The 16,657-nt window shown below is 45.4% G+C and overlaps 1 protein-coding gene across 1 annotated transcript; it reads right to left on the bottom strand.

The window, feature by feature from the left end:
- Positions 1–341: 341 nt before the first annotated feature.
- On the bottom strand, positions 342–6,076 carry SLITRK5 (SLIT and NTRK like family member 5; the record flags this gene model as incomplete). Its single annotated transcript, XM_082498722.1, has 2 exons — positions 5,846–6,076; positions 342–3,244 (listed from the first exon to the last, which is right to left on the bottom strand). The coding sequence occupies exon 2, from the start codon at positions 3,234–3,236 to the stop codon at positions 342–344; it is 2,895 nt and encodes a 964-aa protein (XP_082354848.1). The 5' UTR covers positions 3,237–3,244; positions 5,846–6,076.
- Positions 6,077–16,657: the final 10,581 nt, after the last annotated feature.

The raw sequence follows: 16,657 nt of genomic DNA on the forward strand, positions 1-16,657 counted from the left end.
GCCCAATGTACACAATAGGTGGTTTCCTACTTGCAAACACAGGAAAAGAAAAAAAAAAGGGGGGGGGGGGATAAAAAAAAAACAACTGAAAAATAAAATGAAATAAACAGCACACCCTTTCAGAATCATTCCCCGAAGCTGAAAAATCCTGTGCCAAGGCACTTCACCCTACAATAAAATGAATTAAAGGAGGAAAAAAGGAGGGAATCGAGGTGGGGCGGAGGGGAGGTCAGCATTTACGTTTCTTTGTTTTGCGTGTGGTTGTTAAATACAAATACTCTAGAGAAGGAGCTGCTGTGGCTGGCGGGGGGGCAAGGGGATGGGGGGAGGGGGGCTGTTTCTCAGAACTGGCTGAATGTGGTCTGTTTTTCCAGCACTTCGAGGTAGTCCGGCTCTGCGTTTAGTTTTGCTTTGAGCTCCAGGTACTCGTTCCTGTTGGGCTCTACATAGACAGTACTCGGGGGGCTGTAGAGCACCGTCTCCCGGAGCCTGCCGTCCCCCGGCCCCGGGTGCAAGTACTGGTGGGCACGCCTAAGGTCATAGTTGGGGGAGTAGGTGTAGGCGGCGGGGAGCTTGGGGTAGTCGGGGAGGGTAGAGCCGGGTGTGCCCAGCGTGGAGGAGGAGGAGTGTTTGTCGGGCTCCAAAATGCCCCTGTAAAAGCGATCGGCGTCTTGCACCGGGGAGAGCAGCTCCTCCCGCGGCTCGATGGTGCTCACGCTATACGCGGGGCTGCGGACGGGCGCGTCCTCCCCGCCGGGCGCCGGCGGGGGCGGGGGGGGCGGGGGCGGCGGCGCACCCCCCCCGGGTTGCAGGGGGTGGCTGCTGTAGGTGACCTTGAGCTCGTGGAGGTCTTTGTAATCCTCGCCCGCGTTGCCTTCCCGGGAGCGGTAGATGGGGTTTTTGCACATGTGGCCCAGGGGGTGCGGGATGTACTCGTAGACGTGGCCGGCGGGGGTCTTCACTTTGGGCAGCGCCGCGCCCCCGCCGCCGCCGCCCCCCCCGCCGCCGCCGCCGCGGTGGGGCGGGTGCTGCTGGAGGTGGGGGTGATGGTGGTGGTGGTGGTGGCCGCCGCTGTAGACGCTGTACTGCATGTTGAAGGAGCTCACGTCGGAGTTGTTGGCGCTGGCGTGGTCACCCTGGCCTTTCTTGCGCCGCTTCATGACCAGGACGAAGAGCCCCGCCGCCACGAAGACGGACATGATGAAGACCAGAAGCAGGCTGAGGATCAGCACCGAGAGGGGCACCGAGGAGCTGCCGCCGCCGGCGCCGCCCGCGGGCGCAGAGCCGCCCGCCGCCGCCGTGCCGTTGAGGTGCACGGTGGAGGAGGAAGGGGTGGTCCTCGCCGGCAGCTGGCCCGGGGACGGCGTGGGCGTGGAGACGACGATGTCCGAGTAGTCGGGGCACAGCAGCTCTGCCCGGACGGCCCGCATGTCGCTCTGGGCAAACTTCTTAGGGGACTCGCAGATAACCTGGTCAACCAGGACACCGGTGTTGAGCTGCTCCAGCCACAGCTTCATGCCCACCACGTCGCAGGTGCAGTCCCAGGGGTTCTCGTGCAGGTCGATCTGCAGCAGGGATTTCAGCTGGTCCAGCACCCCACTCACTGGCAGGTAGGAGAAGTGGTTGCTCCGCAGGCTCAGCCTGTAGAGAGACAAACCAGAAAAAACATTCCCCGGCAAAGACCTCAGCAGATTGTTGTTCAAAAACAAGAGCTGAAGGTTGGGGACGGGTTCAAAGGTGCCCGCCTCTATCTCCCGGATGACGTTGTACTGCAGGAAGAGGTACTGCAGGCTTTGCAGCCCATAGAACAGCTCTGGGCTCAGCCGCTCGATCCGGTTCCCATTCAGGTACAGCCTTCGCAAATTAGTTAAATCCCCAAAAGCCCGGTCCTGAATGACCGAGATCCGATTATTGCCCAGATGCAGCAAATCCAGCCCAGTGGCATCCACGAAATCTGCCCTGCGTACCAGAGCAATGTAGTTTTCCGTCAGATACATCTTCTTAGGATTATAGGGTTTGGGCTGCAGCTCAGAAATGCTCTCAATCTTCCTCTCCTGGCAATTGACATTGAGGCCCAGGTCAGAAATCTGCAAGTTGCAAGTGCAGGCAGTGGGGCACTCCAAAGGCACCGGGGATTTGGTCTGGTAGGCAATGCTGGGGCCATAGTTGCTGTATCCCAGGTCTTTTGAGGGCAGGCGGGAGGTGGGGCGCACCCTCGTCTTGTTGGGTTGGCGGGTTCCTTTGGGGGGCTTCAAGGGGGATTTGTAAACAGCTGAAGAAGAAGTGGCCACAGAGTTGACCGAGGCCGGGGTAGTGTGGAAATACCCGGTGGTGCTCAATGGTGTCTGCGGTCTCATTTCATAATCCGAGATGAGCCTCCTGGGGCAAAGCTCCTGCTTGGAGACTTCATCCAAGTCTCGACCATGTAAGCGGAAAGGGGTCTCACAAACCACATCTCCCACCAGAGCAGAATAGGAGATACTGTCCAGCCAATCCTTTAGAGCAATCAACTCACAAGAGCAATTCCAGGGGTTTTCCTCCAGCTGCAACTCCACCACTTTATCCATGTGCTGCAAAAGGCCCACATAGGGCAACAGCTTCAGCCGGTTACCCCTCAGGTCCAGGTGAGTTAAGGGCACAAAACGAAAAAGGTTGTTGGGCAAACTGGAGAGGAGGTTATCATTGAGAATCAGCACCTGCAGCAAATGCAGTTTGCTGAAGGCATTGGGTTCAATGATGCTAATATAATTATAATCGACCTGTAGGTATTCCAAACTCTCAAGCCCAAGGAAAGTGTCATCCCGTAAAAGTTCCAGCTTGTTATTGTTCAGATGCAGCCTTCTTAAACCTCTCAGACCATGAAAGGCCCCAGTTTCAATGTCTTGTATGTCATTGCTCCCCAGATGCAAAATCGAAGCCCCCGTGTAATTGACAAACTGGTTCGGGTACAGCCTGTTCAAAAGGTTCCCAGACAACAAGAGGTGGTAGACAGGGAACCTTGGTGGACTGATCTCAAAAAGACTGATGATCCCTCTGTTTTCACAGCTCACTGTTAAGATGCTGTCCTTCTCCTCACAAGGACACGCATTATCACAGATTTCCCCATAATACTCGATGCTTTCTGCCCACGAAAGGACTAGTGATGTTAAAGCAAACGTGATCGTCTGCAGCATCCAGATATGCATTTTTTTGTTGAGGTCCTGTTCCAAAGTTACTGTAGAGCAGCAAGCGTACATTTTATTTCCTGTAAGGATAAGGAGAAAAAAAGAAAGCGGCATAATAGCATAGCCCCATAAAATTTAAAATGGACACAAAGTTTGTATATACCTTCAGTGGGGTAGAGAATGGATTGTTAAGCAAACAAAAAAAACCCCTCCTGTCACTTCTAATTCCCACACTTTTGAAAACTGGATGACATGCATTGATTAAAAGGTTGATGGGCAACTCCTAGCAAGTCAAATGCCTGCGGTGTTTAAAAAGGTGAGGACACAGTAGGAATTGTTCTTGTTCTGTTCATGTGGGGTGCATTTCAATGCTTCCTTGGATTTCTTTTTCACGACCAGCCCCATAAATATACATAAAATGGCTGTCAGTTCAGTTTCACTGTTCTAATTTAAGAGAAAAGAAGCACCATTTTACGAGGTTTCCCACCTCCCCTATTACCCGGATCCCCCTTGCCTTCAGAACCTCCTCAGTGAACAGCGCACCAAGGTCTTCCCCTCCTTCTACCTTGATTTTAAACCGGTGGTGGAAATGCCATGGTAGGAATCCAAAGAAAAAGGCTCAGTGCTGAAAACGGCAGCTTGATTCAACAGAGAGAATACTGACACATTCTCCACATCCCACATTTCTTAAAACTCTTTTATGATTTTTTTTCTATCTATACATTTACAAAGCACACACCCACCCACACAGACATGCACGCGCGCGCGCACACACACGCACACACACAGCCAGATGACTTTTGTGGAGGAATTCTTCGGTAATGAGATTAAATACATTTGCCTCCTACTTCAGTGCACTTAGCAGCTCTCTACAGTGAGAGAAATTTTGTATCTCTACACAAGTAAATAATTTTAATTGATTATATGGTCCCCGCCCGAGTTGTATACAATGTAAAAGAGCTGACTATCAAACAGAGGTCTTCAGTTCTTAATACACACACACACACACACACACACAAAGAAATGTTTTAACCACTCACCCAAAATTTGTGAAAAATGTAAAACATGTGGATCATCTTCGAAGTCTCAGCCATATCTGACATATCGCTTATTCCCAACGTTCTGCAAAACTAGCCTGGTAGAAGTGGAGACATCTAAATAGGTCTCATGGAAATATCTCATCGCCAACACTCCAAGCATCAGAGTTACTGATTATAAGCAGCGATGGCTGTCAGTACTCTTCATCCTTTAGGGGAGAAGACACCCAAGCTGATTGAAAGCCAAGGGGGGGGGGGGGGGGGGGGGTGAGGGTGGGTGGAAGGGAAACCCTACCATTGACCTACGTCAGTAATTTAATGCCTGAATTTCACCTAGCTGGAAACAAATCCCATTTCCATCACTTCTTTCAGTCTTTCTGACTCCTTCTGTCTTTCTTCTACTTCTACTAGTCTAAAAGCAATACGAATAGGAAAAATAAATGCATTTTGTGTGTCGGTAGGGGAAAACTAATAAATCATCCAGGCTTAAATGCTGGGATCTTGGAGCAGGCTTGCATTTTCTATCGTCCACCTCAGAGCTCCAATCCTCATGCCACAACTCTGGTTTGAAGGAACGCATCCTAAAAACCGGCAAGTCTCAGTACTGCAAGACATCTCCTGTGGCATCAGGTTCAAGGCTGCAAATCTAGCACTTGCAGCAAAGGCAGTCATGCAGCAAGAAATCGGAAGTCTCGGCGAATCTCTCTCTAATTCTGACCAGACGTTAACTGGATTGGAATTACTCGAAGCAAAAGGCTTCACTGCATAAAGGCAGCAGAAATCTTACTCAAAGGCATGTATCTAGCATATTCTTTCTCAGCTCGATCAAATCCATTCATCCATTAACCGACAGTTCTTCAGAGGGGAAAAAAAAAAAAAGCCATTGAAAACCTGCCCGGTCAGTGTTAAACTCCCAGGCATTTTACAACTTTAATTCAATTATGGTTAGTAAAGAAGGCAAATACAATACTCCCTCCCTCCTCCTTTCTCCCTTTCCCTAAAAAAAAAAAAAAAAAAAAAAAAAACCAAAACCACCAAAAAACGGGGGAGAGGGGGGGATGGGAGGTAAAGAAAATAAAGTTGTAGCTGGCTATATGCAAGGTTGCAATCCCGCCCTGGAAACCTCTCTGTGATGACTGCGTGCTGCTGTTCGCCAGCTCCCTACAGAGGTTCAGATTGGGGGGGGGAGTGCGGGGGGGGAGGGGGGGCGGACGACGATGGGGGGGGAGGGGAGAAGAGGAAAGGGGTTGCATCGGGATTTTTCTTATGTGTGTGGGTTTGTTGGTTGGTTTTTTAGTGTTTTTTTTTTTTTTTCTCTTTTTCCCCGAAGAGTTCAACCCTTAGATTACCGCACTGCATATCCGGCTGGAAGCAGCTTTCAGTACCGCCGACAGCAGCAGGCAGGCACGCAGCCCCAGCCGGACACCGCCACCCAACTGAGCAGCACCCAGAGTTGGGAGAAATGGCTTTCGGAGGGGGTGTGGGGGGGGATGGACACAGCGGGGGAGGGGTTGGGGTGGAAAGCAACAGCAAGGAAAGACCCGGCGGTGAAGGGGCGGGGGGGGGGGGGAGGCAAGGAGGGGGGAGATGAAAGGAAGGAAAGAGAAGAAAGAGAGCGCGAGAAAAGTCAACCCCGGTACTTACTTCGCCCGAAATCTCCAGGGCCCAAGCATGGTGGCAACCCATGAAGATGCCGACCCGCTGCGCGGGCGCCGCGCGGAGCCGCCGGGGCGGCGGCGGCGGCAGCGGCGGCAGCGGCGGCAGCGGCGGCGGAGGCGAGTATCGCAGCAGCCGGGGAGGCTCGGTCGGTGCGGAACGCACACAAACACCCCCCCGCACGCAGGCGGCGCCGAGACACCAGCGCTCGCACAGGGGCGCACAACGCACACACACTCACACACACGCACACACTCTCACACGCGCGCGCGCGCGCGCGCGGCCGCGGGGGCGCGCACCCTCACGGCGGGGTACGGGGGGGGGTGGAAGGGGGGGGGGGTGAGGGGAAGGGGGAAGGGCGGGGGGGGGCGGCCGGCGGAGCGCCGCGCTCTCCCCGCCGCCGCTGAGCGCAGCGGGAAGGGGGGGTGAGGGGGGAGGGACGGACGGGGGTGTGTGTGGGGGGGGCGGTGGGAGGGGAGCGAGGGCGGGGCGGGGGTGCGGGAAAGGAGGGAGGTGGGAGGGAGGGTGCCGCGGAAGGAGGGCGGCGGTACGGGGCGGCGGGGTGTCCCCGGCTGACGGCGCGGGGCGGGCGGCCGTCACCCGCTCGGCGCCGCGCACCCTGCGCGCACCGTCACACACCGCCCCCGCACCCGCGCAGGCACACACAATTGCCGGTACGAGCGCCGCGTATCCCACTTCCCCCTCCCCCCCCACCCCCCCCCCGCCGCCACACACCCCCACCCCGGGGCGGTTACTCACACTTTCCCCGCTGCGGGTCAACTTTCTCCGCGCTCCACCGCCGCCCCGGACACCGCCCCCCCGCTCTCCTCCACACCCCCTGGGCCGCGGTGGCGGGGGTCCGGCGGCCCCCGGTAGGGAGCGGCGGGGCACCGCAGCCCACCCCCCCGTCCTTCCCCCTTTGCAGCGCTCGCTGGACATGGCTGAGCGGCGCGGGCGGCGGGAGCCCGGGCGGACGGCGCTGCCGCTGCTCACTGTGTGCGGGAGTCTTCCCGCTGCACCCGGCGGGGACCGCGGGGCATCGGTGGGGTCGCGGTGAAAAGAGACGGCCGGGTTTCGCGGCCACGCATCCTCCGACACCGGGGACGCGGGATGTGTGTCGTTTATTTTACCTGTGCCCCACTGCCCGCCCCGGCGGCGGGGCGCGGAGGGGGTCGGGGGTGGGGATGCAGCAGCAACAACTAAGCGACTCTGAGGATGTGCCCTTCATCCCTCGCTCCCTGAGACTACGAGGGGAGGCCACGGTGCCAGCGGCGTCGCTCCCGGGTGGCCGCCGCCGCGGGGCTGGCTAGCCGCGGGCTACCGCCGCCGCGCGGCGCTGCGCGGTGCGGTGCGGTTCCTCCCGGCGCCGGCAGGTGGCAGCGCAGGGCGGCAGATGGGCGGCGCTGTCCCCGCCGCCGGCGGCCCCGGCGCGGCCCCGCGGGGGTGATGGGCTGGCGGAGAGGGGGGCGTCGGTGGCCGCGACAAGGAGAGGCGAAGTGGGCGACGCTGCGGTGACCGCGTTCTCTTTGTTGCCTGTTGGGAGAAACTGCAGTTATTCCGTATGCACACGGAACATGGAAGGGTTTGGGGTTTTGGTTGTTTTTTTTTTTTTTTTTTTCGTTTTCTGTGCAAAGCTGGCTGTGGCAGTGGTGATGTTTTTAGCTTTAGTTTTTTTTTTTTTCCACAAAATTACGTATTTGGCTGATTTTCAAAAAAAAGAAACAAAACACAAAAAGGTAATTTAATTGCATACATGCCAAAATGCGCACGTGTTCGCAATTGTGTATTCATTACTGTTACGTGCTGTGTACATTTTAGTATGTAAATCAAATAGGTGCTGTGCATACAGGAATACATCAAGTATATCCCATGTGCGTAGCGCAGAGGTTGGAATCCAGCTTGAACTCAAATGTAATGCTAGAGGTAGTTGTGCCCTCATGGGTTTTCTTCTGTGCATCTAAACACCGAAAGGGGAAGAATACTCTGCATAGGATAAGTGAATTCATCACATCTATATCTTCAGCTGAGCTCTGTCAACTCATATCTTAACATTCCAGCATGCTAAGCCCAGGGATGATTGTAAAGAACCACCTTTTTCTTTCAGCCTTCCCCAAAAGGTGTATTCTTCTCTCTGCAAATATAAAAGGAGTGTGACTCAAATCCTCTTTCCCGAGGCCTGAAATAAGCAAGATCTAGTGTTTGGATGGAAGACAACCTTCTTATATACACCAAGTATTATTCCTGACCTTGTAGAAGCTTCTGGAAAGCTTCTCAGTGGGACAAAGTACTTCTATTATTAAAGAATCTCCGACATTCCTGTTTTGATGCAAAAACAGTTGATTCAGTGGAAGGTTTTGAATGGCTTTAGATTGAGTTTCAGGAGACTAGTTTTAGTCAGGAAGAGAATATCAAAGCACACTAGGCATCCCCCCCCCTTTAAAGCTTTTCTAATATTCCACATGAAATATATGATGGTAGTGCCATAAAAAGAATTCACAGATAGTAAATACAGGTGTTTTACAGGAATTTTGTATGACCTCACTATTTTGAAAAATATTTTTGTTTTGAGTTAATAATTCTGTATTTTGAATATATGGGATTTTATACAAATATGCTTACATTTTTAAGGCCTGTCGTATTTATAGCATGTCTGTGTTTCTATGCTATTTTTCTCTCTGACACACAAAATTAGACACATAAATACTTTTTTATTCATACAAGAGAAAGGCATTTTAAATAATCCTGGCATCTAGGCTGATCTTAACTCTTTCAACAAAACCGTTTTGGAAAAGTTGACATTTCATAAACCTGAAATAATGTTAAAAACTATTATGTAAAAGTCAGTATTGTACATATGTTTCAGTTTAATTATTCTGGTCCCGTGCTAATGAGATATTAAAAAGTATAATGAATAGAAAATCCAATTTAATAAAATCTTACTTCTAAGTTAGACTGCTAGATTATTTTACTAGCACACTCAAGGTTTAAATATCTACTAGTGTAGAACTGTCATGCTGCTATTCCATTCATTCTTACTCTGATTTAGTAAAATGCCTTAAAGTTCTGTAAAGTTTTGCAGAATATTTATTTCAATATGCATGACTAGCATGAGGGGGCACAGCTCTTTATTCCTTGCTGAAATCTGTAAGGAATTAGACTCCGTTTGAATGGCGTCTACATAGCCTGAAAGTATTCCTTACAGTGGAAAGTTTTCTCTGAATATTTGAACTAGAATTGTGATTATAAGCCTGAGCACACTTAACATCACACACTAAATGCTGCTAAATTTATGAGAAATAGAAGTCTTTATTACTACAGTGTGTTGCCTTTTGCTAATTTATCTTTCATCTGCCTTTCATGAAACCAGGAGGTCCTAAAAATCTTTAAACTGAAAAATTCGTGAGGAAAATTAGAAGTAACTCATATAATCCTCAAATAGAATACAAATAGAGGGACACGAATAGGATGGAACAACAGGAAAGATAGATAAACAAAAGGATATGATGAATACATGGATTATATTGACAACAACTTGTAAATAACAGGTCTACCCCCTTTCTATAGTACTTCAGTCAATAAGAGTAGCAGGAACAGGTGATATAGGATGTGACACCAGACGTTGTGGAAAAACAGGAACATGGAGGTACCAAAGTCATAAGTGAAATATTTTGGAACTGATGGATTCACACTGTTTAGGAAAGACAAAGAAGGTGGTGGGCTAATTTCATGTTGATACGCTAAAAACTGTTAAGAAGTAAAGACTGTTAAGCAATAGTGCAATAAAGAAGTCAAATTTGAGGGGGAAAATGAGATAGTGTCTGCTTGAATGAAAATCATTGACCAAACGTTAGGAAAAAAGCTTCATGGGGATGCAATCCATTATTAATCTGCCTGTACAGATTTGATCTAGATAATAATGCCTACAAATACAGGAAAAAAAAGTAAAAATTGATATTGTGTGATCATGCAAATTTGTATGATTTCACACAGGCAAATATCAGAAAAAAAATAACAAATGATGTTGGGGATGATATGAATTTGAACAAGATAGAGGATAGCTTCTTCTATGGAACAGACACTGAGCAAACAAGGGGCAAGGATATCTTAGGCTTAATTTTAGTGATGATAGGATCTGCAGGAAAAGCTGATGTCAGAAAATAATCTTAAATCTGGTGGTTTTGGGCTTTTCCACTTCATGTGAAGTTGCAAGACAGAAAATGTGGAGGATCTGTAACTACAGTCCAGTGTTTCAGGAAGACAAACTGAGAAACAAAAAAGTTTAGCGAGATAGTTTTGAGTGAGGAGCACCAGAATTAGAATTCAGGTAAGGAATGATATTACTTTATGTAAAAAAATGCGAACACTGTTAAATGATTACACTGGGAGAGAGGGGGAGAAACAAAAAACCCCGAACAACAGGGATGAAAAAAATTCCCAGATGGTAAAAACCTTAAGCAAGTTATTAAGGGTAAGCTCAAAACCCATGAAGAATGGAAAAGAGATATTGATTAGCAAGAAGAAATCTGCATCAATAATTAGAATGTATAAAACCAAACTGAGAATAGTCAGAAACCTTGTTAAACCAAAACTTGCACAGAAAACTGAAAGACAGTAAAAACTTCTTCAGCCGTATAAGCAAAATGAGAACTTAAGAAGTGGGATGGATGTTAAAGGATGGGGTGGCCATTAAGAATAAAGTAGGTCTGGACTAAATACTTACTGGAAAAGTTGCCTCTGTTTCTGGTAAGACTGTATATGTAAATTTTGATCTATTACAAAAGTAGGAATAGGGCAATAGAAATCATATCATCAGTGTATCCGGTCCTGTGTGGCACAAGCATTTGGTCCAGAAAATTTCTATCCTTGAGTGCTGAAATGATCAATACATGAAATGCAAGTCCAGAAGTAAGTACTGGAAATGTCTGAACTCAGGAGGGAGGATGGATACAAGAATTACAAAATTTCTAAGGAGCTTAGACAAGGCGACAGTACATAATTGTGAGAGGGGGGTTGTCTGAATGCATGGAAGTTGTTAGTGGAGTTTCTTGGTGACCAGTTTTGAGCCTAGTCCTCTGTTTACCCTTAGCAGTGATTTCAGGGTATGAGGTAAGTGGGTCTGAACAAAGTTTGTAGACCATACAAACTAGAGGTCTTGCTGAGAACAGGATAATCGGACAAGAAGACTCGCATATACACAAATATATGTATATATACATATATATACATGCATAAGTATACCTATATGTGTGTGTGTTGAGACACATAAGTAAATATATATCTACACACACTATAAATATTTACAAATTTAATGTTACTGTCAATATTTTAACATGTCAATATTTATAAATTTAATTCATGTGTATCTGTATATTATTTCCTTTTGGCCTGGACTGAAGGCAATGGTGTGAAATTTAATATCGCAATCTACAAAGTTATGAATGAAAACTTTTTCTGTAAACTTGGAAGATCCAATTTTATACAAAATTCTAAAAATCTGAAGGAAGTGGTCAATCAGAAAGTAGCTATATGTTGCCATCATAAAAGAAATACTGATAGAAAAGCAAAAGAGAAATGTGATTGTATGATGTATTAGGCAGCATTGTCCTAATTTGTGGATTGTCCAAGTTTGTGGATGACACCAAGCTGAGTGGTACAGTTGACACACCTGAGGGATGGGATGCCATCCAGATGGACCTGGACAGGCTCGAGAAGTGGGCCTGTGTGAACCTCATGAGGTTTAACAAGGCCAAATGCAGGCCTCTGAACCTGGGTTGGGGAAACCCCCGATATCAATACAGGCTGGGGAAAGAAGGGATTGAGAGCAGCCCTGCTGAGAAGGACGTGGGGCTACTGGTGGATGAGAAGCTGGACATGATCTGACAATGTGCGCTCTCAGCCCAGAAGGCCGTTTCCTGGGCTGCATGAGAGGAAGTGTGTCCAGCAGGTCGAGGGAGGTGATTCTGCCCCTCTACTCCACTCTTATGAGACCCCACCTAGAATACTGCATCCAGCTCTGGGGTCCTCAACACAGGAAAGGCATGGATCTATTGAAGCAGGTCCAGAGGAGGGCCACAAAGATTATCAGAGGGCTGGAGCATGTCTCCTATGAAGACAGGCTGAGAGAGTTGGGGTTGTTCAGCCTGGAGACGAGAAGGCTCTGGGGAGACCTTGTTGCGACATTTCAGTACTTAAAGGCCTACAGGAAATATGGGGACAAACTTTTTAGCACAGCCTATTGTGATAGGACAAGGGGTAATGGTTTTGAACTAAAAGAGGGGAGATTTAGTCTAGATATAAGGAATGACAATGAGTGTGGTGAATCACTGGAACAGGTTCCCCCGGGAGATGGTAGATGCCCCATCCCTGGAGACTTTCAAGGGAAAAGTCTCCAAGTGTCCAAGAGCCCTTGGACAGGGCTCTGAGCAACCTGATCTAGTTGAAGATGTCTCTACTCATTGCAGGGGGGGTTGAACTAGATGACCTTTAAAGGTTCCTTCCAACCCAAACTATTCTATGAGTCTAATAGGTAGGAAGGCATTAACATTATTGTAGATTATGTTTTTTTTTCATGAGTTCCTGTTGTATTATGCATGGTTCTAGTCATACATTTGAAGAAGGTCTTAAAATGAAATTTAAAGATCAGAAAGAAGCTAGGGTAATTAGGGCATGGAAAATGTGTCTACAGAAGACAGATTGAAAAAAAAAAAAGGGCATACAAAGCCAAATAGATATTGAAAGGGCATGTGATTTATGATAAATGCATTTTCAGTTAAATACTAAGAAAAGACAGGTGTTTGAACTAGAGACTGATGTTGGCATGCCATCAAATACTTATGTATTGACTATATTTTAACATAGCCTAGAAATATGAAGAAATTTACTGACCACCTGAAAAGTGAGATACTGGAAAGGTCTTCCAAACAGGCAATCGGGCCAATAAACCAAAGTTGTTTTAAAATAGAACTTGAAAAGATTACAAAAAGCATTGTGCAGTTGAATGGGACAATTCCTGTTAGGAAAGTGACATTTGTGCTGAGTTAGGAAAAAAAAATCTCTTTGAAGAAGATGGAATATGGTTGTTCTACATTTATACTGTATCTGTTCTCTGCCTCAGGGTTTACTGCAGGCTGTCAGGTCAGGAAGGCTGTTTTCTTCCCTTATTGTATAATTTAGATTCTGAGTTCTGTTAATTTCTTTCTTTCTTTTGTTCTCCTTTGTAAAGTGGGACATGTTTTAATTCCTAGAAAAATCTGCAAGCAATTTCTAACATATAACCTCCTACTGCAGGGGCCTCAGTAGACCATTGGCGGTGCCCTTGTTCCTCTTCCCCCCTTTTTCATTTTTCCCAAAGGAACATTAGAGGTCTGGCTTTTGGTCTTTACTGCAAAATTAAAGGTTTTGTTTCTGTACTGGGAAGTGTGTAGTACCATCTGGAGTAAAAGTGCTGTAGACTTTTTTTTTTTTTTTAACTACATATCTATTATATGGTAACCTACAACTATGAGGATGTAGAAATGTAGATAGTCCCTTCCAGTTATATGTTCCTATACTTCCTATTACAACTTCTTATGAAAATCACAGTCAGCTCAGTTCCATTCTCCCAAAAATACTAGCTAAACTTTCAGCATTTTCAATGTGTCATGACATGGATTAAGTGTCATATAGGAAAAAATCTCCCTAAAATTTCCTAAACTGTTCTGTCATTATACATTAGATCTGACTTTGCACCTCTCATATCCTTGGTATACTTAGGATTATCAAAGAATTAAAATTATATTATGTCAAATATGTCCAATATTAGATATCTAAATCTATCCATAATAACTGAAATAAAAGGATTCTGATTTCATGTGGATCTGAACACTTCCTCTGAGGTAGCTTCTTAGTTTTTCTAGTGGAAATTTTAAGATAGAAATTATACAGAGGTTTATACATATTCCTACACACAGGGGTAACCCTAAGGTACAGATCTATTAGATTATTCTTCTTTTCTTTCTGCTTTAATTTTCTTACAGTAAGTAAAACAGATTTAACAGGAGAATCCCAGAGAATTACCAAGTGGTTTATGTCTTAATGGTTAAAACATTCAATAGAAGGAGCTGGGTTAAAATTCTTACTCCAAATTAGTTAATATAAACTTGAATATGACAAGTATACTATGCTCCAAATATAAAGACTGACCTATCTTGTTCCTGTTCACTTTGAGGGGATTAGGCATCCCATGAGAATTTCTGTTGAACTGTTCCTCACAAGCAAAACACAGGGGAAATCAGAAATTGAAAATCAGTGATTATGTATGTTAGACTTCCAAGTGACTCGGTAGTAACAGCACTAATGTGATTTCTAATGTCTAGGAAAATATTGCTGTCTAGTTAAATCTTATTGGCAGTGAAATATAGAGCAAGGAATGTAGATCCTTGAGGCACATGAAGGTACCCAGCAAGAACTTTGGCAGTCTCAATGGTTTCTGAATACTGGATCTAGATCTAAACACTGTAAATGATAGTAGGAGCATATATATTTTCTTGTAGCCTTATCCTTGTGTGACTATAAATGGATACCGGTGCTTTGCTTTATGTTTTATCATTTGAATAATTTTGCCTGAGACCAATCTGTTGTTTTGCTTTTTTGGAAGTGTTATTTAAGAAAATTTATATGCACACACAATAATTGATAAGACTTAAAAGAAAATAAAACTAGATCCTCAATCTGATTTCTAAAACCCAAATCCAGTAATTTGGATTCCTACAGTGTATGTTTAAACATATTTACAAAATATAATACATGTTAGTTTCACATATTTATATATGTGCATTCACTTAATAAGCTAGAATAGGCTGACTCTGAGTGAGACAGTTTCATCTTTTTCTAAAATAAATATGATGCTTTATTTACACAGTGATGACTGAAAATCAATCTATTATTTAACCACTCTGCCTAATTGACATGATAACTATGTTATGTTGCATTAAAAGGAAGTAAGGAATGATTTGTTTTCTTTTGTTCTGTGTTTTTTTTTTGGTTTGTTTTTTTTTTTTAAGTAAGTGGAATCACTCCAATAAAAACGGTGAAGCCCTACAGTGAACTGAAGTTGTTCGTTCTGGCTATTCAGCATGATCTGGATTTCATACCACTGGTGATTCCTCCAGATCTTCTGACTGGGTAGTTTTCATCAGTTACTGCCACTAGGTGTCCCTATATGCACCTATGTGCACGAAACTGCTTAGTGAAAACATTAGCTGAAGGAGAAGAGAAATTGAAAAGGAGTAGAAAACCTGATAGTAAACTTTCCTTGTGATTTTTAGAGTTCTGTTTGACAACTATCTTGCACATTACTGAAGAGGAAATATTAATAGATTCATTATTTTACAGTTACATTTCAAAATAAACTTTTAACAAACTATATTAGTGTAAGCTCAGAGTGGTCTTTTTGATATTACATAGTAATATATATATAATGGGAAAAAATCTTCTGAAAAACATGTCATTTTTAAGTTTTCTATTTGGTAAATTTATCCTAATTTTAAAATTATTCATACAGTTTGGTATAAAAATGGATTTTCAAATAATAAACTCTTAATTAATTATATATGTCTAAGAGTGATGAAGAAACATGTTTATTGTGATTAGCTTCTCTAGAACATCCTGATAAATGGGATGTTTTAAGAATTAAAGGCCTTTGATGGATTGTACAGCCATCTAACCCTTACAATTAATGTTTAAACAGATGACTAGTAATATAAAATAATTTGGTTTATCCCATAATTCTTTTCATAATCAGTTATTAAGTGTTATGCAAACATTCTTCTATTAACAGCATGTTTTGCAGACACTGTTTGCTCTCAGAGCGATAAGACCTATGTTTATAGTTGATGCCAAGGAATGGTATGCAGAGAGGCTCTCGCTTATACTTATTGCTATAACACCCAAGGGCAGCTCACTTGGTTACTTGCCCTGTTGGAGGGTTGGAAGCAGAAAAGCATAGAGGGATCACACCTGCAAGGAGGAGCGGACAGGACAGATGACCCAAAACTGACCGACAGGGTCTTCCATCCCATCTGCCTCATGCTCAGTATAGAGCTGAGGGATCAAAGGGTCAGCCCTCTTTCTTCAATGGCCGACGTCTGAGGAGGACTCTGTCTGTTTGTCTGCCTGTGATCCTGATCCTGAATCCAGATCTGGAATCCAGTTCCCATCCGTCACTGAGTCCAGTCTGGGACTTCCCCAGTGGAGGTCAGTGACGTGATTGTCATCCTGGGAGCTTGATACGGCTTTGTATATACTTCATTATTTTCTTTTTATTTTATTGTCAATATTTCATTAAAGTAGTTTAGTTACTTCTAAACTCATAAGTGTCTTTTACCCTCCTCTGCCTCTCTCTTTGCAGAGAGGTGGGGGGGCATCTGTCGGTCCCATCTGGGGGGATTGGCCTAAACCATGACATAAATCAAGAAAGATACGACACAATTTTTTTAAAAAACTGAAAATCCTTTTTTAAAGATACTGTGGTGTTGTCCCATATTCTTTGAACCATAGACTGGGAGTAGGCTAGCTTGAGCATCTTTATTGCTTACATTTTTTATGGTAATACATAAAAAGATTAGTGGTATGTAACAACTGGCCTTTTCTTTACTCTGTTAACTTACTATTTACTGTAACTGATAATCAGTATAAAATTTCTAGACACTAGGCAATGGAAGGAAGAGGACAGCTGCTTTGCTGTTCAAAACGAAGGAATAGAACATGATTTGTGAGCAAGGGATTTTAAGCATTATTATAGACCAGTGAAAAACTGGTGTG

The sequence above is a fragment of the Vanellus vanellus genome (genome assembly GCF_965231255.1).
Source record: "Vanellus vanellus genome assembly, chromosome: 1".
In the NCBI taxonomy this organism is placed as follows: domain Eukaryota; kingdom Metazoa; phylum Chordata; class Aves; order Charadriiformes; family Charadriidae; genus Vanellus; species Vanellus vanellus.